General features: G+C 49.3%; 1 protein-coding gene across 1 annotated transcript in view; it reads left to right on the forward strand.

Moving 5' to 3' along the window:
- Nucleotides 1-21,595, forward strand: part of MED12 (mediator complex subunit 12) — a 36,391-nt gene extending 14,796 nt beyond the window's left edge. Inside the window, exons 17-44 of the mRNA XM_061446320.1 lie at nt 72-190; nt 334-477; nt 1,238-1,401; nt 1,659-1,790; nt 3,454-3,681; nt 3,880-4,024; nt 4,320-4,440; nt 5,102-5,203; nt 5,888-6,001; nt 6,263-6,426; nt 9,283-9,462; nt 9,644-9,715; nt 10,015-10,175; nt 10,271-10,432; nt 10,518-10,629; nt 10,873-10,962; nt 11,390-11,499; nt 11,932-12,067; nt 12,341-12,502; nt 13,036-13,413; nt 13,741-13,891; nt 14,095-14,300; nt 14,774-14,854; nt 15,076-15,293; nt 15,874-16,036; nt 18,747-18,923; nt 19,079-19,160; nt 21,167-21,595. Of these exons, the coding sequence (XP_061302304.1) occupies nt 72-190; nt 334-477; nt 1,238-1,401; nt 1,659-1,790; nt 3,454-3,681; nt 3,880-4,024; nt 4,320-4,440; nt 5,102-5,203; nt 5,888-6,001; nt 6,263-6,426; nt 9,283-9,462; nt 9,644-9,715; nt 10,015-10,175; nt 10,271-10,432; nt 10,518-10,629; nt 10,873-10,962; nt 11,390-11,499; nt 11,932-12,067; nt 12,341-12,502; nt 13,036-13,413; nt 13,741-13,891; nt 14,095-14,300; nt 14,774-14,854; nt 15,076-15,293; nt 15,874-16,036; nt 18,747-18,923; nt 19,079-19,160; nt 21,167-21,210 (4,118 nt within the window). The 3' untranslated portion in view covers nt 21,211-21,595. The remainder of the gene's footprint in view (nt 1-71; nt 191-333; nt 478-1,237; nt 1,402-1,658; nt 1,791-3,453; nt 3,682-3,879; nt 4,025-4,319; nt 4,441-5,101; nt 5,204-5,887; nt 6,002-6,262; nt 6,427-9,282; nt 9,463-9,643; nt 9,716-10,014; nt 10,176-10,270; nt 10,433-10,517; nt 10,630-10,872; nt 10,963-11,389; nt 11,500-11,931; nt 12,068-12,340; nt 12,503-13,035; nt 13,414-13,740; nt 13,892-14,094; nt 14,301-14,773; nt 14,855-15,075; nt 15,294-15,873; nt 16,037-18,746; nt 18,924-19,078; nt 19,161-21,166) is intronic.
- Nucleotides 21,596-25,264: the final 3,669 nt, after the last annotated feature.

The raw sequence follows: 25,264 nt of genomic DNA on the forward strand, positions 1-25,264 counted from the left end.
GCTGATGTCTAGTCCTCCTCTGATGAGAAGGGTCACCTAATACTGTTTTCTGGTCCTCCCAACTTTGGTAGGTGGAGAGGAAGGCCAGAAGAGGAAAAAGAGCAAACCAGAAGCATTCCCAACAGCTGAAGATATCTTTGCAAAGTTCCAGCACCTTTCTCACTTTGATCAGCACCAAGTCACATCTCAGGTATGAAATTTACAGGACTGCTGTCCTTCTTGGGCTCTGACTGTGTTCCTTCACGTTACTTAGAGCAGCTCCCTGGAGGGAAAGGGAGATGGGCCTGCTGAGTGACTTCTTCATGGGGAGACTGTGTTTTCTTGCACTTGCAGGTATCTCGCAATGTCTTGGAACAGATAACCAGCTTTGCCTTGGGAATGTCATACCACCTGCCTCTGGTACAGCATGTGCAGTTCATATTTGACTTGATGGAGTATTCACTCAATATCAGTGGTCTCATCGACTTTGCCATCCAGGTAAGCCAGTGTCCTTAAATGCTTTCTGGGTCAGGGCTCATCAGCCTGAAAGACAGCAGATCTGTGCAGCAATAGATTGACTTCTGGAACTGTTGGTGACCCTCTGACCTGTGTCATGTCCTTGCAGTGCTCCTGGGCTACAGCTGTTAAGCATAGGTTGTGGCAGGTAGTCTTACATGTTGTTTTCTGAGGATTATTCTTCCAGAGGTTTCAGGGTTGTCTCCAAAGGACTTGCATTGCATCTCTGTGCCTGGCTGCAGCAAGGCCCTGTGCTGAGTGAGAAGGCAGCTGTCTGCCTCCAGCAGCTCTCCCACCTCGCTGCCCTGGCAGGATCCTTGGCACATGGCAGCGCAGGCTGCCTTCTGGATCCTGCTAAAATCCTGTTGCTGTTTCTGCAGCCTGTGCCAGGTGTCTCGAAGCCTTGCTATGGTTGCTGATGGAATTAAGGCTGTTAGCCTTAAAAAGGGATCTTGATAGAGACTTACTCAGCGTAGAAGTACCAAACAATCTTCCGGCTACTATCTGTGGCCATATCCCAGTCGCTCCCTGATACCCTCGCACTGACAGCCCTTGGTACTGTCTGAGTGAGACATTGCTCAAGTATGGCATGCCAACTGTTTCAGGGGTACATCTCTAGACACAGAGTGCCTGCCAGTCCCTTTCCTGGCAGGTCCTATAGGCTGGTGTGGTGTGCTTGCTCCATTTCTGACCATACCTTACCCCTGTGGCTGTTGAAGGGTTTTTCTGTCATTGAGTGCAGTTGCTGAATGAACTGAGCGTGGTGGAGGCAGAACTGCTGTTGAAATCCTCCGACCTTGTTGGCAGCTACACTACCAGCTTGTGCCTGTGCATCGTGGCTGTGCTGCGACACTACCACTCCTGCCTTATATTGAACCAGGACCAGATGGCTCAAGTCTTTGAAGGGTAAGGGAATCTTCCCCTCACTGTGTGGAAGGAAGCAGTGTATCTTCTGGTGGCTTGTAAGGGGCAGGGATATATCTGTATCCTTCCTAAATGGCAGCATCTTTGTGTCTGGAAGTTCAGCTCATGGAATTTGTGGGGAGCAGGATATGTTGCCCATTGAGTGCTGCTGTGAGGTCAGGAAGATATCTGTGTAATGAGGTTACTCCTTCAGATTTTCTGCTTGTGTCCCTGCAGCAGTTATTTTTGTTTCTATGCAGTCTGTGCGGGGTGGTGAAACATGGCATGAACCGCTCAGATGGCTCCTCAGCAGAGCGCTGTATCTTGGCCTATCTCTATGACCTGTATACCTCCTGCAGTCACCTCAAAAGTAAATTTGGGGAGCTCTTTAGGTGAGTATGAGCCAGGTGGGATGCAGTGGGTGCTGACCAGTGTAGAACCTTGGCTTAAGCTTTGCTTGTACTCTTGTTTGATGGGGTTATCCTTGAGATCCTCTCAATGGGGAGCTGAAGTATCAGCTGTTTCACAGGTAGTATTGTCAAATTTGTTTTAGTACATTGCCTTCAGTAGTCCTCTGTACCTCCACAGGTCTTTTCTTACCCCACTCCTAAAGCATAGAAGTAGAGAGGTCAGTTCCTACCAAACTGATGACCGAGCAGTAAGTGAGTGTGTGCTGTGGCTGCAGATGCATTGGAGTTCTTTGAAAGAGTTCATCACGCGTACAGAAAGGAGAAACCTCATCTTAGTCTGACTGAATTCCTAAAAGTTGTTCAGCAAGACTTTAGAGTAAGTGGCCACAGATGAAAAGGAATATCCTCTAGCAGGCAGCCAGTAGGTTAGAGATGAAGCAAAGGAATGGGAAGAAGTTAATAGTTTGAGGGTGATCCCTTCCTGAGGAGTCCTGAGGACTTTGCTAGTGCTTATGCTGTTCTCCTTATTGGAAGTTGTATGATTGGCTACATCAAAACTTTTCATGTAACTGTTATTCAGCATGTAGCAAGAGAGGGTGGCTGCAGGTTGTTGTAGTAGGGCACAGTGATGGTGACAAGGTGATAAACTGGCAGATGAAGTTAAGCGTAAAATAATTGCACATAGGATTGTCCTTGACCCCTTCTAAACTCTGTAGGTATGGATATATGCTACTGTCTGAGCTTTAACAGATACAGAATTGAGAGTATCAGAGTGTTCAGTAACGGTCAAAAATGCAAATTTAATATTGGGTACTGTTTGGAAAGCAACAGAGATCAGATCAGAGAGCATCATTAGATCACTGAGTCATGGTACACCATGACTTGTGGTTTGGGGCAATAGACTCCAAAAAGCTTGAAATGAAGTTAGGCCCAAAGGAGGATGGATATATGACCAGAAGTTTGGAAGGACTTACTTATGAGGAACTGAATCTCCTCCCCACATAAGAGGAGATCAAGGGGAATGATAGAAGTTCGTAAATTCCTGTTGATATGGAAAATAAACTGGATGTTCCTTTTTTATAATATAAGCACAAAAAGCAATGAAGGGAAAATAACAAATGGTAGGTTCAGAACAAAAGAATAAACTTCATAGTTCTCATAGTTATCATGGAACTCATTCCATGTCGTGAATGTAAAAAATTTATGGGATTCTAAAAGTTGGTGGGCAAATTTTCACGAAGATCTGTTGAGGAGGGCATTATCTTTAATTCTGAGCATCTGTGAGCCCTAGATTGCAGCAGGGTGGTGAAGGAAGCTGGAGCAGTATTGCCGTGTGCCTGCCTTGCTCTTAAACTCTTTGGGCATCAGCTGCTCTGACACCAGGGGCTGAGCTAGGTGTTTCCCCAGTCTGAACTGTAATAGCCAGTCCTATGCTACGTTCATCCAGTCCACAGGTAACTTCCAGGTGCTTCTGCAACAAAAGACCCGCTTCACTCTTCTGGCTGCGGCTTTGTTGGTACATAGTGATCTTGAGTTTCCCATGTTCTTGCCCAGGGAGGACTTGTCTTTCACAGGGTTGCTTTACTTACCAGAGTTCAATAGAAGCTTATGTTTTTGTATTCCTCATCTTTCCTGTCCTGTTTAGTGACTTCTGCTCCAAGGTGAAGAACACAATCTACTGCAATGTTGAGCCATCTGACTCCAACATGCTATGGGAACCAGAGTTCATGATTGACACTATTGAAAATCCATCTGCTCATAACTTTACATACACCAACCTGGGCAAGAGCCTCAATGAAAACCCAGCCAACCGCTACAGTTTTGTCTGTAATGCACTTATGCACGTGTGTGTGGGACATCACGACCCAGACAGGTGAGAGGCAGAACTTGCACGGTTCTATTGAGATAGTAAAATCTGTAGGTGAGGATAAGAAAGCCAGTAGCCATTCCTTGGCTATCTTGAGGTGTGAGGAAGAAGGAGCAAAGGCTGGGGTCCCTTAGAGAATCACTGACCTGATGGCATGCATGAGCAGCAAAGTTGACCCTCTGTTTTTCATTGTTTGTTTACCAGGGTGAACGACATTGCTATCCTGTGTGCTGAGCTAACTGGCTACTGCAAGTCTCTAAGCGCTGAGTGGCTGGGTGTGCTCAAAGCTTTGTGCTGTTCCTCCAATAATGGGACCTGTGGCTTCAATGATCTCCTCTGCAATGTTGATGCAAGTGCAAACATTCAAAAGGGGAAAAGGAATTGAAGCAGGAGTGGAGGGATCCCGTGGGAGAAGGCAGAAATGAACAAGGGATGGAGGCTTTGTCTTCTGAGGACAGGGGAAAGGCTTTGAAAACCAGGGCTACCTTTTGGTGTTACACCTTTTGCAGCCTGGGCTGCTCATGGACACTGACCTGGGGTTATGGGTCCTTCTGCCCCCCAGCTCCTAGGCAAGCTGAGGAATTGCTGACAGAGGGAATGAGGCAGAAGTTGTTGTGATCACTCGCTGGTATCCTCTCTTCCAGGTCAGTGACTTATCTTTCCATGATTCCTTGGCCACCTTTGTTGCCATTCTCATTGCCCGGCAGTGCTTACTGCTGGAGGACCTGATTCGTTGTGCTGCTATCCCCTCACTCCTCAATGCTGGTAAGTGCATCCCTGCAGAAAACTGGTCTTTAGTCTCAGTTCTGGCCTGTGCTTGAAGGGTACGTTGTGATCTCCATAGTTGTGAAACATGACTCCAATATTTCTTTTGTAGGATGGTACTTAAGAATTGAGCTTTTTGCTTTAGAGAGTTTCTGGCCTTTTGGTTTCTATCAAAAACTGGTTGTGCTGACGTTTTTCAGTGTCTTGTTCTCTGGAGTTTTTTGTGCAAGCTGAAATAAGCACAGAGAGGTGTGATCAGCCACACTCTCTGACCAGCGTACTCGGCTGTGAACTCCAGTAGTAATCCTCCCACTGCTGATGTGGTTCAGTTTAGCATTTTGGGTAGAGCAGCCAGCTGACCAGCTGGGCCTACAGCACCTGAGTTACTCTGCCTTTACTCTGCCTTCCTAGCTTTGCCCAGGGGTTTGCAATACTCAGACTCTGACAGGGTGAAGTTGGGAAGATGGAGCAAGCAGAATGCAGTGCATGTCATTTGGGATAATACTGATTGATTTGCTCACTTGCATGTTAATTGCTGCACATGCTCCATATTTGTAAATACAACTGTCTGCTTCAGGGCAGTGCACTGTGAATAGCTTTTGGATTGAGAGTCAGTGTTCCAGTGCTTAAGAAATCTCAGTGGACTGTTCTCTTTACATAGCCTGCAGTGAACAGGACTCAGAACCAGGAGCACGCCTGACCTGCCGGATCTTACTCCATCTGTTTAAGACTCCACAGCTGAACCCATGCCAGCAGGATGGCAGTAAGTGAATGGAAGTAGAACCTTTCTTTATTGTGAAAGTACTGAGGCTCTTGCACCCCAAGAAAAGAAATACTGGTCCTATGATTAGAGATCATAACCTGCTTGCTTTCAATTAAGCAGGCAAAGCCTGATAAACTACTTTCTGCAGAGAACAAAGAAGAATATCCTTCCATTTATGTCATTCCATGGTATCCAGGCATGTTGGGGAAGAGGAGGTCTTGGAGGCAGGAAACCAGCCAGTAGAGGTGGCCTTGCTGTCACTAAACCATTAGAGTAGTGATCACTTCTTTTTTGTCTTGAGCTTTGTATAGCTTCTTAACTTGGTGCCAGAAGCTGCCATTTTACAGCGCTCCCTTTTTGTCTGGAAACAGTCCAGGAAGCTCTGGTTTTGGCTCCTCGTCAGTATCCTGATAGCTCAGATCTCAAAACCCAGCCTGTAATCCAGTTAGGGTAGTGTTTGAACTTGAATTTGTGCCACAGGCACTGCTCCCCATTTGGCTATCATGGTTTAGTTTCGTGGTTGGCACTATACTTCATGAAACTTAGTTCAATGGACCCCATGCTAAAGTTTGGAAAAGGACTTGCCTCTGAGCTGGATTCTGAGGTACTGGCTAGCATATAATTCAGGCAGCTCTGGATTACTCTCTTGCTGGGTATTGCCCTTCCTCATTGTCCTCTTTGCAGACAAACCCACAGTGGGAATTCGCTCTTCCTGTGACCGTCACTTACTGGCAGCTTCCCAGAACCGGATTGTGGATGGAGCGGTCTTTGCAGTGCTGAAGGCTGTCTTTGTTCTGGGTGTGTACCTGTGTTAGCCTGAACCTCTCAGAAGGTTTTTTAGGGGGTGGGAGAAAGGCACTGTATTTCATGCATTTGGCTGTATAGGCCAGAGGAGATCTGTTTTGGTGGATATGTGGCTTGTCTGAAGCCCTTTGGTTGAGCTGTAAATGTGCTTCATATCAGTTAGCTGCAGAGACAGTTTTTAAAAGCTCAAGATACCTTGTGGGTCAGTCTGGGTTTAGCATTGGTGGTTAAGTGACACTTGTGCTTTTCTTGCAGGAGATGCAGAACTGAAAGGCTCTGGCTTTTCCCACCTTGGAGGTGTTGATGATCTCATGGATGATGAACTGGGTGCCAGGAAGTCCGGTGGTCGGGTAGTAACTGTAGAAACAGCTAGCTTGGATATTTATGCCAAGTATGTACTAAGGAGTATATGTCAACAGGTGAGTCTGTCCCCTCTCTAGATTTGTCCTTTCCCCTTCTGCAGTGAGATACCTGCCAAATCCAATCATATGGGATGTACTTATGTGGAGAAGCTTCTGCCACGTGATGGTGCAAAGGATTGCTCACTATTAGCAAAAAACAGAGGGACAAGCAGTTGTCCAGAATTGGGTGTTGCAGTATGCAAGGACTGCACATCCCCTTTGCTTTGGCAACAGCACAGGGCTCATGTACAAGGGGAATGCTGGGAGTGGTTTGCTGAGATGTCTGCTGGAGTCAAAGAAGATAAGACAGTTTGTTGAAATCATAAATGGTGCCTTTCAGAATGCAGCTGAAGTGTTGCTTGCAGCTAGACTGTTAATGTATCCCTGGACTTTGCAGTGCCCTGTTTAGTTAATTAAAGGAACAACAACAAAAATCTTTTGCTTAGCCTAATCTGACAGTATCAGTGTTTCTGTTCCTCTGTGGAAAACTGACATTTGAGGAACTGAAACCTGGCTAATAAGGTACTTGGTTGCAGAATGGAGCGGCTGTATGAAAATGGGTGTTGCAGGTTGTCCTTGGTTGTAAATTTATTTTGTCAACAGGAAAGATGCAGAGTTACAATTTAAAACCTATATTCTTTATTACTAATGTCTAAACACAACACATTAGTGCTGTGTTGTCCTTGTGCTTTGTGACAGTGTTGTTCATTAATTGGCTAGCTATATAGCGGTGTCCCAGCCCACCAAAGAAGATTTGGAGCCACCTATTTATGAGCATAAATTCAACATACTTGGTGTTACTGAAAAGCGGCTTTCAGCGTTGGCAGTGATAGATACTTGCTGGTCCCAGTCTATGCAGGAAGGACTCATAGTAGGTAGAAAGAGAGTGTGTTTGTACACGAGGGAAGAGCAGTATCAGGTATCACTATTCATACCAACTGTTGGCGAGACTAGTTATGTAGAAGTGAGCATTACAATATGCAGCAGCAAGTACCACCAAATCATGCCAGAGCTGCAGGGTTCCTACAGCTGGAAAGGGCTGGTAAAATGATGCATTTAATATTACCACCTCCAGTGTGACCAGTGGATGCTGCAGGACTCACACTATCAATTCTGGAATGTCTAGCGTGACTTAAACCGTGGCTTGTGATTTCTGAAGCTCAGAAAATGCTGCATCACATATTCAGGTGTATATTTTGTAATAGACTTCATCATGAGGGGGTGCAGAAAAGGAGCATCATGAGGGGGTGCAGAAAAGGTTTCTTAGGTGCAAATGATTATGACTCAGTTGCTGCTCTGCCCTTAGCCCTGTTTAAATGAAGAAGCATAATTGTGACTGGCCTTTTGAAAAGGTTAGTTTCATAGAGCTGTGATAAACCACCACGGGAACCAAGAGGGAGGCTTGAGTCAAAGGTGCTAACTCAAATCTGGCAATTGGAATGGTGGGGTTGTCCATAGTGCTCAGAGACTGTGTTCATAGTGCTCTCCTGGGAAGAGACGGATGAGCGGCCTTTTCGGTACTATAAAGCCTACAGAGGTGCCTGTTTTGTGAAGAAATACTGCAGAGAGAGTCTAGAGATCCCTCAGTGTTGAAGATGGTAGTTGATTATACCAATAAAGTGGATTAGAGATGAAGTCTGAATCCTTGCAGGAAGCTGAACAAGTGACATAAAAGGTCTTCCCAAGGATATGCATATTACGTAGGCAAGGAAGAGAAGTTTCAAGGGGTTATGGTGTAGCAACACTAAAGGAAGAAATGCAGTAGGCATTGGATATGCAATAGGTCATGTGTACTGCAAAGTGGAGACTTCATCTGGGATGAAGCTGAAGTTCTGGGCTGTGGATTCACAAAGATCTGAAACCAGAGATTTAGCCTTTTCAGTCTTTGTGCTCTACTTAGTGCTTAGCATGCTGGCTGCTGGCGAGGGGGGCTGTTCCCAGCTTTCTAGGCTTAGCACCAGCACCTGTGCTTCATGAACTGGGTCCTCATCCTTTCTCCTGTAGTTGTCACTTCTCAGTGGAAGAATTCTCTGATCAGGCTTGCTCTGCAGCTGCAGAAGTGCTTGTGTAGCAGTCCTGTGTAGATTGAAATTTCATGAATTTGCTTAATTGATTTTTAATGTGAAAAAATCCTGCAGTAACAAGTGCTGCAGTTAACTGTAAATTGTGTGAAGAAACACCTACCCCGTGTTTGGTTTGGAAACTGCTGCCTTTATTGTACATTTAGGGAGTACCAACTGGATTTGAGAGGCTGACAGTTTTCTGTCTACCTTCTCATGATTTGTGACTGTAAGCAACTTGGGTCCAGTCTGTTGTTTCCCCATCCAGGCTTTGAGAAGTAAAGTCACTGTTTTTTTACTAAGGATGGAGTATTTTTTCCATCACAATTTGTGAATTAAGGGGTGTAGTTTTCTGTAAGATACGTCCTAGTATAGTGTTAGCTGCAGCCCTGAATTTCTTAACATAGGACAGCTCCAGGGCTTTGTTGTGCAGGAAATAGACCAAATAATTAAAAGCAGTCAGCTCTGATCTTTTGAGCTCAAGCAGCAGTGTCGATGGAGCCTGGGCATGGCAGGGAATCTGTACTGTTAAATCACACCAATATTTTACCAAAAGAAAGAGCAGCTACTGTGTTTCACTACTGCTGACTTGTCAAAGTCGATGTTTCCTCTGTTGTGATTGCTGTGCTGTGCCTGATGCCTGCTGAATAAGGATAGTACAGTTAATGAAGAGAAATGATTATCAGGCATAACTGCACACTAATAAGGTTTTTATGAGTTTATGTTCCCTGCATCTCTCTGAAATTGAAAGCAGAGGCGCCAGTTTGGAGTCAGACATCAGTTTGTCTGTGCTGACTCCGTCTTCGTCTTGCAGGAGTGGGTAGGTGAGCGATGTCTGAAGTCCCTCTGTGAAGACAGCAATGACTTGCAGGATCCTGTCCTGAGCAGCACACAGGCCCAGAGGCTGATGCAGCTGATTTGTTACCCACACCGTCTGCTGGACAATGAGGAAGGAGAAAATCCTCAGCGCCAGAGGATTAAACGCATCTTGCAGGTACAGGCTCCTGGCAGTATCTGAGTGTCCTAGTAACTGCCTGATGTAGCATTAGAGTGGGGTTGTCCAAAATGCAGCCGTCTGAGGGGTCTGACATTCATTATTACAGGAGCTGAAGGTGTGGGTTGAGGTAGCTTGATGTGAGGTAAGGACTCATGAAGTATGCACGTGTGTGTTGCAGAATCTGGACCAGTGGACCATGAGGCAGTCCTCACTGGAGCTGCAGCTCATGATCAAGCAGACAACAAACAATGTGAGTTCCTGCTCAGAGGGACCATAGAGGGATGTGTGTTGCCAGTGTTGAAGTGGCTACTTACGAGGTGCTGGGGAGGTGGCCTGGCAGAAGTGGGAATAGGGAGAAACTAAACTAAGAGTGTGTCAGGCCTGTAAAAGCAAAGCATGAGAAGGATGCAATGAGTCTGAGACCTGAAAAGCAGCAGACATGGGGAAGTTGGCAAACTGGCTTTATACTGAGTTGAGTTGAATTGTGCAAGCTCTGTCAGTGGGTGCTCTCAGAGCAGGACTTTGCTATCTCTTCTTTCCTATCTCCAGGAGATGAACTCCTTGTTAGAAAATATAGCCAAAGCCACCATTGAGGTGTTCCAGCAATCAGCAGAGACCAGCTCTGCTAGCTGTGCTGGCAATGGAGTAAACAATATCAGTAGCTCAGCAAGTGCTACGCCTGCCAGTAACAAATCCAAACCCATCCTCAGGTAGGTGTAGTCCCAGTATGCAGTTGCCTTGTATATAGAGAAGTCTGAATCGTATGTTGGATGGCAAACTGGTTTTCTCTCCTATGTTGTCACAGCTCCCTGGAGAGATCAGGTGTGTGGCTGGTGGCCCCCCTGATTGCCAAGCTTCCAACATCAGTGCAGGGCCACGTGCTGAAAGCTGCTGGAGAAGAACTGGAGAAAGGACAACATCTGGGGTCATCATCCCGCAAAGAGCGGGACCGCCAGAAGCAGAAGAGGTGAGTCCTGGGGAAGGGGCAGACAATGCTTGCTGTGCTGATCCCCCAGCCTGGCAGCATAGCTGCAGCTCTGTTCTCTCTGCAGCATGTCCCTCCTAAGCCAGCAGCCATTTCTGTCACTGGTGCTAACATGCTTGAAAGGACAAGATGAGCAGCGTGAAGGCCTCCTCACCTCTCTATACAGCCAGGTTCAGCAGGTAGGTGTCTTGGTTCTCCCCTTGCATCCCTTAAGGGCTTGCTCCTCCAGCAAGGCTATTGGGCACATCCTCAGGGATGTTGTCTGTCTGATTACATGCTCAACGCTGCAAAGATCTTAGCCTGGTTGGTATGGGGTGCTTGAGCTGACCACCTCTGTCACTGAACAGTGGGCAGCACAAACAGCTCTTTATAAGCTCGAGCATGCAGTTTGTGAGCCCTGTCCTCTCTTGTACATTTCATAGATAGTAACGAATTGGCGGGAAGATCAGTACCAAGATGACTGCAAAGCCAAGCAGCTGATGCACGAGGCCCTCAAGCTGCGGCTGAATTTGGTGAGCAGTTGCACCAAACCATATGGGATGAAGAGTTGCCTGCTTCTGTCATTTCTCTGGAGCAGGCACACGCTGGAGGGGGCTATATATGTTCTGAGGCAAGGAAGCAGGAGAGGCATTTGTGCTGCTTCTGGGTCTTGAGCTCTGAGTGCGATTGGGTGCATGGAAAAACTCTTTTGCTGTATTTTGCCAGGATGAAATCCACAGCCTTGGCCTCTGTTTTGATGTGCCTTCCCATTTCAATGCTTTTGCATTCCATAGCACTACTACTTGCATCTGAGGTTTGTCCTGCTGACTTCAGTCTGGTTCAGCTCTCAGGAGGAGTTGTTGTAGTACAGGAGTTGCTCTGGTTTAAGATCCTTTCGCACTTCTAAATTGTAGTATTTCTTCATGGTCTCCTTGTGACTAAATTACTTTTCTCTGCCAGGTGGGAGGAATGTTTGACACAGTTCAACGCAGTACACAGCAGACAACTGAATGGGCTGTGCTTCTCTTGGACATCATCAGCAGTGGCACTGTGGACATGCAGTCAAACAAGTAACTTTCTGTCTGACTTCTGATCCATGCACTTCTCAAGCGAGGCAGTTGTTAGCATGGCCCCTTTTCTTATGTGAGCTAGCTGTCTCTGTAGATTATTTTTCAGAAGCACTGTGACAGCCAAAAGAGATTTCAGAGTAATAGCAGGCAAATTTGGATTTCCAGTTGCACAGAGGTAAGCAGGGGAGAGCTGTTTTTTGGAGAAGCTGAATGGATAGACAGGAGACCAGTCTTAATCTGTGATACTGCACTTGACGCAAAGGTGAACACCCTGTGGTGAATAAGCAAAAGGAGGATTAGTGTGGCAGGTTAGTCTGAAGAGTGCTTGGCACTTCTGACTCTTGGCAATCTAGTAATGTTTGGTGTTACTATGATGATAGAAGCTTTATATCTGCTTCTTGGTGGCTCTGACCTTTCTGCTCTCACCAACAGTGAACTCTTCACCACTGTGTTGGACATGCTGAGTGTCCTCATCAACGGCACCCTGGCTGCTGATATGTCTAGCATTTCTCAGGGCAGCATGGAGGAGAACAAGCGGGCATACATGAATCTTGTCAAGAAACTCAGGGTGAGGGACACCAACCCTGTATGGGAAGCAGTGTGTGATGTGTAGTGCTTGACAAGCTATGCAGATTTACCTGGGTCTCACAAATGGTACTTGTCCTGTTGCTGCTGTTTAGATGAAGCAGTGAGGGTGACCCCAATGGCTCTGTAGGGCTGAAGGGTGAAAAGGTGCGAGGTACTGCAGGGTTGGAAGTTGACACCAAACAAGTGGCACAGATGGGCTTTGGATGACTTTTCCTAAGCAATTATTCAAGTCTTCTCTATTCCACTTGTGCAGAAAGAGCTGGGGGACCGGCAATCTGACAGCCTGGAGAAGGTGCGACAGCTACTGCCACTTCCCAAGCAGACCCGAGATGTCATCACCTGTGAACCTCAGGGATCCCTCATTGATACTAAAGGCAATAAAATAGCTGGATTTGACTCCATCTTCAAGAAGGAGGTTAGTGAAGCCTTTTTGTCTGCATCATAGCTCTCGAGTGCAGGTGTCACCTTGTCCTCTGATGCCTTGAGTCTACAAAGCTTGAGAGGCCTCTGTATGTAGCGCCTTGTTGCCTGTTGAGCTTGAAGTGGCTATCTGTACACAGACAAGTTGGCACATGACCATGCCCAAAAAGGGCAAAGCTGGGTGTTAAAGCTCAGTGGTAAATGCTGCTATGGCCTTGAGAAGCTATTTAAACTTTGGTTTTATACTTACGGCTATATAAAGCATAAAGAGAAACCTGTAATCTGTCATGTAAGTTACTGGGCAGTACCAGTGTGCAGAAGACTGGCAGAGATGGGATGAAGAAGACTTGCAGTTGTTGATGAAAGTCTTTAGAAATGACTGCATGTGGAAGAGCAGGGACCATTAATAAGGGCTCAGGTTGTTTACTCAGACACATGGAGTAGAGCCTGAAGAAAGCATTGAGTTTCCTGTACCCTCATAGGAGAAACAACAGGGACTTGGAGGTTCTTGTCTCTTTTGCTTTAAAGGGTTTGCAAGTCTCTACAAAGCAGAAGATTTCCCCTTGGGATCTGTTTGAGGGCTTAAAGCACTCGGCCCCCCTCTCCTGGGGGTGGTTTGGGACAGTCCGGGTGGATCGCAAGGTGTCTAGGTTTGAGGAGCAGCAGAGGCTTCTTCTGTACCACACACACTTGAAACCCAAGCCCCGCAGTTACTACCTGGAGCCGTTGCCACTGCCCCCTGAAGAGGAAGAGCCTCCTACACCTGTGGCTTTAGAGCCGGAGAAGAAAGCAGCGGAACCAGCCAAGGCTGATAAAACAAGCTCCAATCCTGCCACCTCTACTGAAGAACGCAAGAAGAAACAGAGCAAAACCAAGAAACGCAACCAATCTGCCAGCAAAACTGAGGTAATTGACTGCCCAACAGCTATGGGCCTCCCCATCTCCTGGTCACAGAGCACTCCCACAGAGCTCTCTTCCTGAGAAGTCTGAGTGTGGTGTAATGGTGAAGATGGGGTGTGTTTCCTCTCAGCTGGGAGTGCTGGAGCTCTGTCCCACTCTCTAGCCTGCAGCAGAGGAGACATTTCCTTAATACCTGGTGGGAGGGAAGAAGGCTGCCCAGTTCAGATAGCGTCCTGGGCTTCCTCCTGTGGACTTTGCAACCATTTCATACTCTTCATCCGTCTGTGAATTCCCAGTGGACATTGATCTTTTACTCCTTCATTGTCTTTGCAGGATTTTGTTTTGGGCCCTAGCCGAGGGGTTTCATATGGAGTTGGTATGCCTACAGATCTCTTGCATCACCAGTCAGGAAGCACTATGTCAAGGCTGGCATATGGGCAATCACCAGTGGGTCTCTATGCCCAGAATCAGCCTCTTCCAGCAGGTAGGTGCACAGGAGACAGGAGTGTATTGCATTTCTTTGGGAGCCTCTTGTAAGAACCATTTCTGTGAGATGGTCCTATGCAGGTCCCTCCACTTTCCCCTACATCTCCCTCCCACTTTTCCTGTCATGTGTCTAGTGATGAGCAGTCATTCTGGATCAGCAATAGCATGGAACTTGACAGCCTTTTTCTCTTCCTCTTGCAGGTGGCCCTCGCCTAGATACATCCTACAGACCTGTACGCATGCCACTGGGGAAACTAGTTCAGAGTCGTCCTCCCTATAGTGGTGTACTGCCTCCAGGGATGGGGAGCATGATGGGCATTGACCCTTCTTACAAGCCAGCAGTGTACAGACAGCAGCCTCCAGTGTCCCAGGGACAGATACTGAGACAGCAGCTTCAAGCAAAGTTGGTAAGTCAGTGCTGTGCTCTTACTGTTGCTAGACCCCACAGTACAGCAAGCCCAAGCTGTTTGGTTTGCTGGGGTAGCTGTCCCTTCTAGCCAGAGCTCTCAAACCCTATCTGTTTCTGTCTGAAAAGTTGGTGTCTCCTCTGTCTTTTCTTCTGGTGCAGCACTGTGTGTGTCACCTGCTTTGTGGGCCCATGTCACTAACACGGTGGAGGCTGTAACTGTGGTGCATGGGGGCATCTGTGGCAGTGAAAGGGGCACACCACATCCTGGCTATGGAGGGATAGGGATGTTAGTGGCCTGTTTGTCCCAGGCTGGGATGAGGCAGAAGTCACTGGCATCTGCATGCTGTGCAGCAGCCGCATACGTTTAGCAATGAAACTACTTGTCTGGTTTGGTGGGAGCTGCCCAAAAGACAGCAGCAATGTCCTGCCCTTTGGAGATGTTGAAAAAAGTGTTTCTCTGTGGCCTTCCAGCAGGGCCAAGGCATAATGGGACAGCAGCCTGTGCGCCAGATGGCTCCAACCCCATCCTATGGAGCACTGCAGCCCTCCCAGGTAAGTGGCAGTGACCACAGGTAAGACTGGCATCTGACTCCAGCACAGGGCAGCATCTTCATTTCTGCTGCTAAATTCTCATTTATTGAGCATCGTGAATCTGAATCCCAGAGATGGGCAGCCTTGTGATAGTATTTGCAAGAGGCTGATGTCCTCTTGTCCCAGATCTCTTTTGTACCTTTGACCCCATGACTGAAAAAGGCTTTTTTGTTTCATTTCAGGGTTACACATCTTACGTCTCCCACATAGGCCTTCAGCAGCATCCCTCTCAGTCAGGCACAATGGTACCTCCTACCTACTCTGGCCAGCCCTACCAGAATTCCCACCCCAGCTCTAATCCTGCCCTGGTGGATCCTGTTAGACAGATGCAGCAGAGACCAAGTGGCTACGTACACCAGCAAGCTCCTGGCTATGGGCACACCTTGGGCAATACACAGAGGTACCTCCCACCCTAATGGATGTTAGTAAGCTGTATTTCCTCAGACAGCCCTAACAGCAATTCATGAAGAGCCTGTTCTCTATGCTTAGTTCACAGCATCTGAGTCCTTTGTGCCCTCAGGGGGACATCTTTCTCTAGCTTTCAGTCCTGGAAAGAAATAGAGAGGGTGAAATTTGGAGATGCTAGTTGCAGGCAGGAGACAGTGTTAGCAGCCAGAGAAAGTGGTATTGGGAAGTATGAGAAAGATTACCTGAGAAAGTTATAGTTTTGGTTTTAATAACCAGCAGATCACCATCAAAGGGCTGGATATGGGATTTACAATGCTCCTGAGCAGGCATAAATCCAGCATGGAAACCTGCAGAAAAGGGGGCCAAGGGCTGTTACTTAGGGCTTCTAAAAAAACAGGTTGGTTGAAACCCTTGAGAGGCCCTGGAGTCCCTCACCTTTCTGCAGAGAGGCAGCATGGGTTGCAAAAGGGGCTGTTTGGGCTGTCTTATTGATGGCAGAAGGTGGGTTTGGATTAAAGAAGCTGTCCACCCATCAGTGTTTTACTCCATGAGCTTGTCCTTTTCTCTTGCAGGTTTCCTCACCAGTCAATACAGCAGGCCCCCATGATGAGTGGGATGAACCATTTGGGTCCCCAAGGAGTCCCCTCAGGAATTCGACCCAGCCAGATCCTGCCTGACCAGCAGCAGCAGCAGTACCTGAGACAGCAGCAGCAACAGCAGCAGCAGATGCTGAGGGTGAGTGGTTGCTGACAACAGAAAGGCTGCTGGACCTGGAGGAGGCTTGCTCAGAGCTGCTTACCTCTGTATCAGCGACACTCTGCTCTGCCCCTCTGAGTCAGGAACGATGTCAGCTCTGTTCAGGCCTGTCTGTAACAATTTGCTAGTTGGTTCTTCCTTCCTTAGAACTGGCCATTTGGGATGGAGACACATGCTGCACTGCCTTTTGCCAATCACCCAGCATGAGCCAAAGGGAAGTTAGTAGCAGTAAAGGTCTGCTTAGTCCCCTGTGGCCTGCCGCCACCTCTTCCTCCTCCAGCTGAGCCAGTAAGATTGCACAGAAAGCTAGCTGTTAATGTTGCAAGAGCTAGAAACAAAGTGAAAATCCCCCTGCCCACACAAGACATAGAGTTGTTCCTTACAAGATCATTTTTAGGGCTACAGCTGCGTTTTCACAAGATTAAACACTGGTTGCAGTATTCAGTGGCAGGAAATCTGGTGTGAATCAGTCCTTGTACTGCACATCTAACAGTGGATGGTGAAAAACTGGTCTAAAGTGAGCTTTTTAGACCCAGCTTTAGATTTGAAGAAGTTCAGAGGCATGTGTCAACAGACATGAGTATTCCATGGATTTGCATTATGGTCTTACAAACATTACATGCTTATATGATGTACAACTATGAATACATTTCTTGGAGTTACAGAAATGTAATGAACTGACAGAAACACAGGAACAGTTTGGTTAGTTGGTGAGTTGCAAGGTTTAGCAAACCTGTAGAATATGGGGAGACTTTACATGGCACAGAGTGCTAAGGCTTTGTGTTCTGAGAGGGACCTGGGTGAGACAGTGGTTCCTGCAGAGAGCACAGTATTTGAGAATTGCTGCCTTGCACTGAGCAAGAGACTGACCATAGGGTGGTCAGCAGCTTTTAGTGCTTTTGATGAGTAGCACCACTGACTATTCACTTGGTTTCTTTAAGCATTCTCCATCAGTCATAGTTAGGAAAAAAACATGTCCCAGACAAATTGCTCACACTTCCTAGCTCAGGAACTTCATGTAAACCTTCAGCTTTTATCTGACATCGCTTGGATGCTTAAAAAACATGTGGAGTGCACAAAATCTCCCCTGTTACTGGGTCTCCTGCTGTGTTATCAGAGGTATACCAGATGCAGAGCAGACTCCTGGTGCTTGGGTTGACTGTCATGGTGCAGTAGCTTGTAGAAAGGACAGATGGCCTTTTGGTTTGTCTTGCATGGGTTGGTAGTCATCTGTTGCAAGAAGGTAGGATGTGAAGTCAGGAGAGGTATCCTGGCTCATTTAGCCAGCCATGTACTTTCTTTTGAACCCAAGTCATAGCATCCATTTCAAGAACCTAAGTGGCCAAGCTGGTTTAAGATGAAAATTCAGAGGCTCTTCTACAAACTCATTCCCTTTTGCCTTTTAATCCTTGATCCAAGCCTCAATGCATTTGTGACTGCTTCTTGTATCCAGCTATTATTGTCTGCTCTGTCCTACTGTTTACTGGCTCCTTTTTCTCTCTGCTGTTTACCCAACGTATTCCTAAGCAGCACTTGCAGCTTCCATAGGTCCAGGTTTTTCTAACCTCTTCATAAAATACTGTCCCTTCTCTTGATTGTATTTTTGTCTGTTTTCTGAGTCTGTTCAAGATTTGAACCTTAACCTTTAGAGCCAGTGGTTGAGACTGTACCTAGCATCCCCATGGTGGTTTTCTGTGATATCATTAGTGGTTTTCTAGATCTGCTAGAAATTCTCTGTTGACCTAGAGTTCAAAACTACATTTGGCAGGTGGGAGAAATGTCTGAAAATTAGGAGAAATTTAAAACGCTGAGGAATAGGAGGTATATTCTGACTCCAAGTCCAACATGCTGAATATTCTTCTCACCATAACTAGTTCTGTCAACATCTAGGTTGAAACACTGCATTCAGTTTTATTTGCATCCTTATACTGAAGTGCAGCACTGGCTGGTGTGAGGGGCAGAGAAGGGTAGCAGCAAGATAAATCGAGGAGTTGGGGAATGTAACTGAGGTGGAAAGGCTGAAATAGCTGAGCACTGAGCTGGAGGGGAGGGACAAGAGGAGAGGAAAATCTCCAAAGTTCTTGTCTTCAAAAAAAAGCCAACCCCCCCCCCCCCCCCCTTATTGTGCCTTGGCTGGAGGACAAGAAACGATCTTCAGTCATAACACTGGAGAGTCAGGGTAGAGGTTAGGGAAAACAGTAGAGTACGTGTGACCTGCAGTGGATTGTGTAGGGAGGTTATAGGAGCATTGTTGCTGCCTCTGGAAAAATTTTGAGGGCAGGTCAGGGCAAATACTCAGTGAAGCCACTATTGCTGATCTTACCCAGGAGGCAGGGGAGGAGCCAGCTGACCTCCTGAGGTAGCTCTTAGTTTTCTTCTTTGGTTTCTTGTTTGCTGCTGGTCATTCCCCAGCTGACCAGTAGACTTGTAGCTCTCTTCCTGCTGTCTGTCAGTATCTAATCTTGCAGAAAAGCTTTACTTTCCTGTTACTGTCCCTGTATTTCTTGCCATTTCCCAGCCCAGGTCAGGGTCCTCGTGAAATTTGGGTAATTTAGGTACCTGTAGAGAAACCGATGTAAGAGGGTTGTGTTACTGCATGGAACATCCTTCCTCCTTCAGTCCTTCCTGTGCCCTGTTGCTGTGTGTATTGCCCAGACACTTCCCTGATGGTCCCTTTTCGTCTTCACAGCAGCAACAGCAGCAGCAACAGCAGCAACAGCAGCAGCAGCAACAGCAGCAGCAGCAGCAACAACCACAGCCACCCCAGCCGCAGCAGCAACCCCAGGTCTCCACAGTGCCTCAGCCACAGGCGCAGGGCCAGCCCCCAGGGCTGGGGATGCAGGCTCTTCCCCCCCAGCAGCCCATTGTGAGTGTTTGCTCAGAGGCAGAGGGACATGATAGTCCAGTACAAAGCCAGCAGTGCTCCACCTGCATCCCCCCTTCCCCCTCCCCTGCACTTCCCAGGGCTCTGTGTATGCCAAGCCTGGTGGTGTGGCTATAATGACACTTCTTTCTTTGCAGTTCCAGCGCCAGGGCCTTCAGCAGACACAGCAGCAGCAGCAGACAGCTGCTCTGGTTCGACAGCTCCAGCAGCAGCTTTCCAGTAAGCCTTAGTGTTCTTGATCCTGTCTCTTGTCTCCTCTCCACTGTTTTCTGTTGTAGGTACCCTGGTGTAGAGAAGCAAGACCAAGCCAGACTGTCCATCTCAGGCCACAAATGATGCTGACAGGGAGGTGGCATCAGGACTTAGAGCTCCTGGCCCAAGGGAACACAGTAGCTGGGCAGGCAGTACTTGCCAACTTGTGAGCAGCCTTACACATGCTCCTGCTGCTGCCTGCAGAGGGATGAGGGAGCTGAGCCTTTGTAGGGACTACCACGGAGCTTACCTGAAAGGAGACAGTCTGGAGCTTTAAGGCATCCAGAGGTATTTCCTCTGCTGCTGATGACCTCCAAGTGGCACAAGGAGGCTGTAATCCTGGGGAGCACTCACTTGGTGGATGACCCAGGGATACTGTGTTCATGTTGTGATCATGACAAGACTTCTTGGAGGCAGGGAGGGTGTTCTGGGAAGTCTTACCGCATGCTTGCTGTGTTTGCAGTGTTATGTGGGCCTCTGTGGCTGCCAGCAGAGACAGGGTAATGGCATAGATGGTGTTCAGTCTGGCACTGTATTCCTATAATCTGCATTGAACTACTGTCTGGGGAATCAAGAACCAGAACCCAGTGTCTGTGCTGTTCCCTTCCGAATGGCCTGCTCTTTTACTGTCACCTCGCTGGCTTTTCTGCCATAAAAATGGTAGACATGCTATGAAAATGCCCAGAAAAGGACTGCCAGGGGTTTTGCAGTGCTTTAAGTGTGAGGCTGTGCTAAATGTAATAATGTGTGGAATGGGGACTTGGAAATTGCACTTATACTTGTCCCCTAATGAAAAATTTGTAGTCCTTGTGACCAAAAAAACCACCCTTCCCAAAGCAGCAGTTTTAAGTGCTGGGTTTCCCACTGGTCTGATTCACAAACCACAAGTCTGTGTGAGGATTCCAGCCAGGACATTCAGGTACAGCAAGACCTCATATAGGAATCCAAATGTATCGTAGCAGAAGAGCCATATATTTGTATACTCTCTGTACAGCAAAGAGCTGGTTTACATGGGCCATGTGTCAGCATGCAGCTTCCATGCTTCCTCAATGGGTTTGTATCAGTTCCATCTGGAGTTCCTATCTGTAGTGTCTGGGATAGGGTGGAAAGCAGGACATAAACCAAGAACAGCCTGTAAGAGGGGCACAAGAATACTTTGGCCCCAGGATAGACTCTGTTAGGAGACTCCAGGGTATCTCTGAATGTGCTATTGTCCAGCAGGGTTGAGAAGGAAAGCAGGCTAACCAGGTTACACTGGTCTCCTTTTACTTAACCTGACTTAGGATCAAGTGTGCTGATGGGGTTTCAGGAAAGACTGACAGAGTTCCATTGTAACAGGACAGTACTCGAGCATCCTGTGAGCACTGTACATCACGAAACATCAGTCCCAGCAGTCTGGAAGTTCATGATGTTCTTGAATACAACTTTACCGTGTTTCCTGCCCTTTTTGTGCTATCTGGAAGTCCTTTAGCATGTTACTTTATTTGTACCGAGGTACTGACAGAGGGCTAGGATGGTTGTCTCTGAAACCTTCACTGGCTTTGATTTCTGGGTGTGCCTCAGGATGGGTGTTTGATACTGGCTGAGCAGTTGTATGCCTGCAGGTGCTGTGGAATCTTATAGGCTGGTTTTTCTTTCCAAATCAGAAAGAACTTATCCCCAGACTCACCCTCCCAGCTCGCTGCCACCTCTCAGGGTTTTGTGATGGTGCACCAGTTCCACCACAAGGGATAGGGAGATTGCTTCTGGAAGAGCTTCAGCATCAGGACTGGCACATTATCTGTGTCTTCCTCAAGGAATGTGGGTCTTGACTGTGGTGCTGCCTCAAGGCTCAGAGAAATGAGCAGAGCAGAAAGTGCCATAAAGGTCATACTTCATGCCTGTGAAATGCTTGTCATTTGGTGCTGGTGGTATGGGGAGAGGGGTCTCTTTCCTGAACCAGACCTTGTGACTGCCTGTCTTGACCTCAACAGATACACAGACACAGCAGAACAACAACCCATTTGGACGCTACTGATCCGTGGCACTTCAGCCTGATCCAGGAGGCAGACGTCACTGTGGACTGCACACAGCCTCTCCAGCCTGACCCTCAAGCTGGGGCTGGCGCAACCTTTGTCCTGTGGCCAGTGCTGCTGCTGCCTGTCGCACAGGGAGGTGCCAAGAAGATGGTTTTGTTGTACAGAGAAAGTGTTTTTACTATCCAATTTCTACAGATGTTTATGGAGATCCCTTGTGGCTCATCGTCTCCCTCCCCACTTTAGTTTCAGTTTTTACTCAGTTTTTAGTATTTTTGTTAAAATAATGATTAAGACATTGTAAAATTTTGTATTTTATTTATACCAGATGAACCCTGTACTGCAGACATTCTTGGATGAATACAGAGAGCTTACTTTGCAAAAGAAGTGTGTGTTCAGAACCTGCCTTTGCTCCTCAGCACTCCACCCAGTACAGCCCCGCAGCACCTCTGCGCATGGTCTCTTTTCCCCAGTAGAACTAATGTATGCCTTTTCAGCTTTTGTGAATGGCTAAATAGTTTGGCTTGGGAAAGAAAACCCTTCCTCCGTGTTTGTTTCATGAGCTGGCATTCATGCGCTTGCAAGGCTTTGCATGTTCCAGAGTTCTACTGCTGGCATGTTCCACCAGGACAGAGGCACAAAGCAAAGAGGGACTTGCGTTGCAGGGTAGTTCTGAGCCCTGACAAACCTAGCTTCCCAGGCACAGCAGGTACTGAGGCTCAGGTTGGTACCTCTGCAGTCTAGGAGGAGCTGCAGACCAAATGTGCTCACAGCACTTTTCACAGCACAGTTTTGCTGACAGGCACCAAAGCTCCTCTCTTCACTCCTTCCTGACAGCCACACTGCTTTGTCTGGATGGGTAACATGCTGTATTCTCAACTTCGACCTGGCTAATGCAGCATGCTGCCATGGAGTCATACCTCTGTCTCTATAGCAGCCTGCTCTAGCTTAGTGCTCGCTGTTCCTGCTGTCTGTTGGAACCTGGAAACCACCTTTCTTCTCTCTTTGGTTCTTCCTCAGCAATTTGCTTATGGACCATTTGACCTGTAGTTCCCCTGGTAGCTTTTCTTGACCAATGTCTTCTGTCCCATTTTTGTGGGATAGGGTGAGGTTCACAGAGACTTACTGAAAAATTACCCTTGATCTTAGTCTGAGGGCACATAACAGTTTTGTAGGGTAGGCCACAGCAAGAAGGCAAGTTAGGGAGCGGAGAGGAAGGAGGGATGCTGAGGCTCTAGTCCTCAGATCCATGTGCTGGCAGATGTGACTCTGCTGCCCCAAGCATCGGATCTGCTCACCTCACACTGCATGTCCCCTGGATCCCTGTAGGCTCCTGCCACCTTGTTGCAGGTGGGGTAGAAGATGTTGCTGGCCAGGCCTGATGGAGATGGGCACTCTTCCCTGTTCCGGAGATGTGCGCAGGGCTGCTTCCTCTGTGCATCCCTGCTTGTCCCTTTCCCTAAGGATCAGGCTGGGGAGCATCCAGGAGCTGGCTGTGAGATCCCCTCACACCCCAGGGCAGGTGTGGGTGAGGGGCTCTCCTTTCCTGCAGCCTGTGCTGGGTGCCCCAGGAAATGGAAGCCCTGCTCACTGCTCTGGAGGAGGGCTGGGCTGGGCAGAAGTGCCTGGGCCAGCAGAGCCCGCTCTGGGCAAGCTGGGCACTGGCTCTGGCCAGAACAAGCCCCTTTTCCTGGTGTGTGCAGCCAGGGCTTGCAGCTCCCTCCTTGCCAGCCCTGGGAGGCAGCTGGGTCTGCGCCAAGTGGCGTCTGCCTCCACACGGTGTCTGCGTCCATGCAGTGACAGAGGTGGGAGGAGGAGGGCTCTGCAGGCAGCAGCGAGCACCGGAGTGGGGTGGCAGGAGGCAGCGCGGCTCTCGGCAGGGATGCTGGAGAGAACGGAGTCGGGTGCTACCCTCCTGCTTTGTGTCTGGTGAAAGCACGGCAGGCTTGCTCAGCCTCCCTTGGGGGAAAGGGATGATTTGTCCCTTCCTGGGGCTCGGTGCCGATGCGGGATGAGCAGGACTCCAGAGCTCCGTTGTGGTGGCAGACCCAGGGTTCCCGGTCTCCAAGAACCTCTGGCTGCCAGAGGTTTCCAGGGGGTGCAGGAGGCTGCAGCGTGCTGTGAGACTGGGCACCCTGGGAGCTGTGTTCTGCCCAGGCTGGCTGCGTTCTGCCCAGGCTGGCTGCATGCCTCGGAGCCGCTGTTGCTGTGCTGCACACTAGCACTGAGCAGCTGCAGCTTTCAGCAGGTCTGACGGCTTCCAGCCCTCCTCCTCCTCTAAATGCTGCTTGTGAAAGAGCCGGGGGCAGGGGGGGTCATTAGATGCTGCCCATTGAGTAATGTGAGCAGCTGCCCTGCTGTGACCACTGCTCTGGGGTAGCAGTGGTTGGTACTGCTTCCCCGGGGTGGAGGGGCAGCCCCAAGGGGTGTCTGGGCAGGGTCCATAAGCGGCATGGGTCCAGCACACGGGGACAAGTCCAAGGTTGCGCAAAGGCTTGGCACAGGGGGATGATGGGCAGACAGGAGCAGGCTGTGTCCCACGCACTCCCCCGCCCACTGTGCCAGGGCCCAGTGCTCCCAGTGTGGTGCCCATGGTACACCATGACCCTGTCCTGGGCTGGTTTTGCCTGGCAGTGGAAAAGAGGGAGCCCGGCCTGCCATGGGGCAGCTCTGCACTGGTCCAGGGGCGCCTTCAAGATGCTTCTCAGAGCTGATGAACCCTGGTGGGCACTAGGCAGGGTTGTGCATCCATCCCACAAGGTGCTGGACCACGTTGCCTGCTCGAGGGCGTACAGAGCTGGCGGTGTGCTCACCCTGGGTGTAACAGGACAGCAATCGGTCAAGCTGCCACCCATGGTCCCTGGGAGAGGGTGTGGGACAGGAAAGCTCGGACCTGTTGTGCAGCAGGGAGAAGGTGCTGGGGCCACTGGAGCCCAACCAGAGCAGGGTGCCAGGGATCTCCCTGTGGCTGGATGTTCAGCAGCTCAGTGTGCGTGCTGAGGACATGGGAGCACTGGAATAGGTGCCTGCCCTCTGCATGCTGCCACATGAGCAACTTAAATGGGAAGCGGTGGCTGCTCTGCAGAGCCTGGGTAGGGTCTGGGTTGCAGCTCTGCCAGCAGGAGCGAGGCAGAGCCCAGCTCCCCTCGTCGGGATCGGAAGGCGTGGATGTGTCTGCTGGTAACCGCGCGTCCTCTTTGATCAAGCATCGCAGCTGCCTCTGTCCTGGCTACAGCAGAGAGATGCAGAGACCAGACGCACCCAGCAGGATTCAGATCCATGCCCTGTTTCAAATGATCTCTAATCCCATCAGGCAGCACTGGAGCAGAGGTAGCCCCGCCATGGACAAAGGCAGGCTGGAGGAGCGGTGGCTCCTGCCAGTAGGCTCTGAGCAAACTGAAGACATTCCTCACAGGGGAAAGGGAAATGACCAGAGGTGCTGTGTCTTGCTGCACGGTGCTGCTGGGGCCTGTGGGGCTGTGGCTGCTGAGGCCACAGCCCTGTGCGTGGCGGGGGATGCAGGGGGGCAGGCACCTTTGCCTGGCCCCAGGGCTGAGGCTGGGATGGGACATCCCTTCCTGGGATCTGGCCAATCCTCTCTGAAACAGCCAGGCGCTGCAGAGCACTGGTAGAGCCTGGGGCTGCTCCCTTGGCATGGTTCTGGAAGGTGTGGGATGCTGCCGGTGCAGGCAGGTGCGCCGGGGCTACAGAGCCTGGAACTATGCGGGACGGGGGGTGCAGGAGCCATGCAGAGGAGCAGCGGAGGGTACAGGATGCAGCGGGGCAGGATTCTGGGTTCCTGTGGTGGTGCAGGATGCCGGGGTGGTGCGCGATGGCGGGGTGGAGATGCCCGGGGTGCTGCAGGGTAGCAGAGGTTGCCGGCGTGAGGGTGCTCCTGCAGACGGGGTCGTTCGCCAGGGGTGCAGCGCGCCCCCGGGTGTGCGGGTGTCCGGTGGGGACGGGGGGGTCTCGGTGGCCGGAGGGTGCCCGGGGGGGTGCGGGGCCAGTACCGCCGGCAGCGAAGGGGTGCCGCGGCACGGCCCCGCCCCCGCCCGC

This window comes from Pezoporus flaviventris, unplaced genomic scaffold (genome assembly GCF_033815535.1).
Source record: "Pezoporus flaviventris isolate CSIRO_AGI_PZ_B2104156 unplaced genomic scaffold, CSIRO_AGI_Pfla_v1 ptg000005l, whole genome shotgun sequence".
Classification (NCBI taxonomy): Eukaryota; Metazoa; Chordata; class Aves; order Psittaciformes; family Psittacidae; genus Pezoporus; species Pezoporus flaviventris.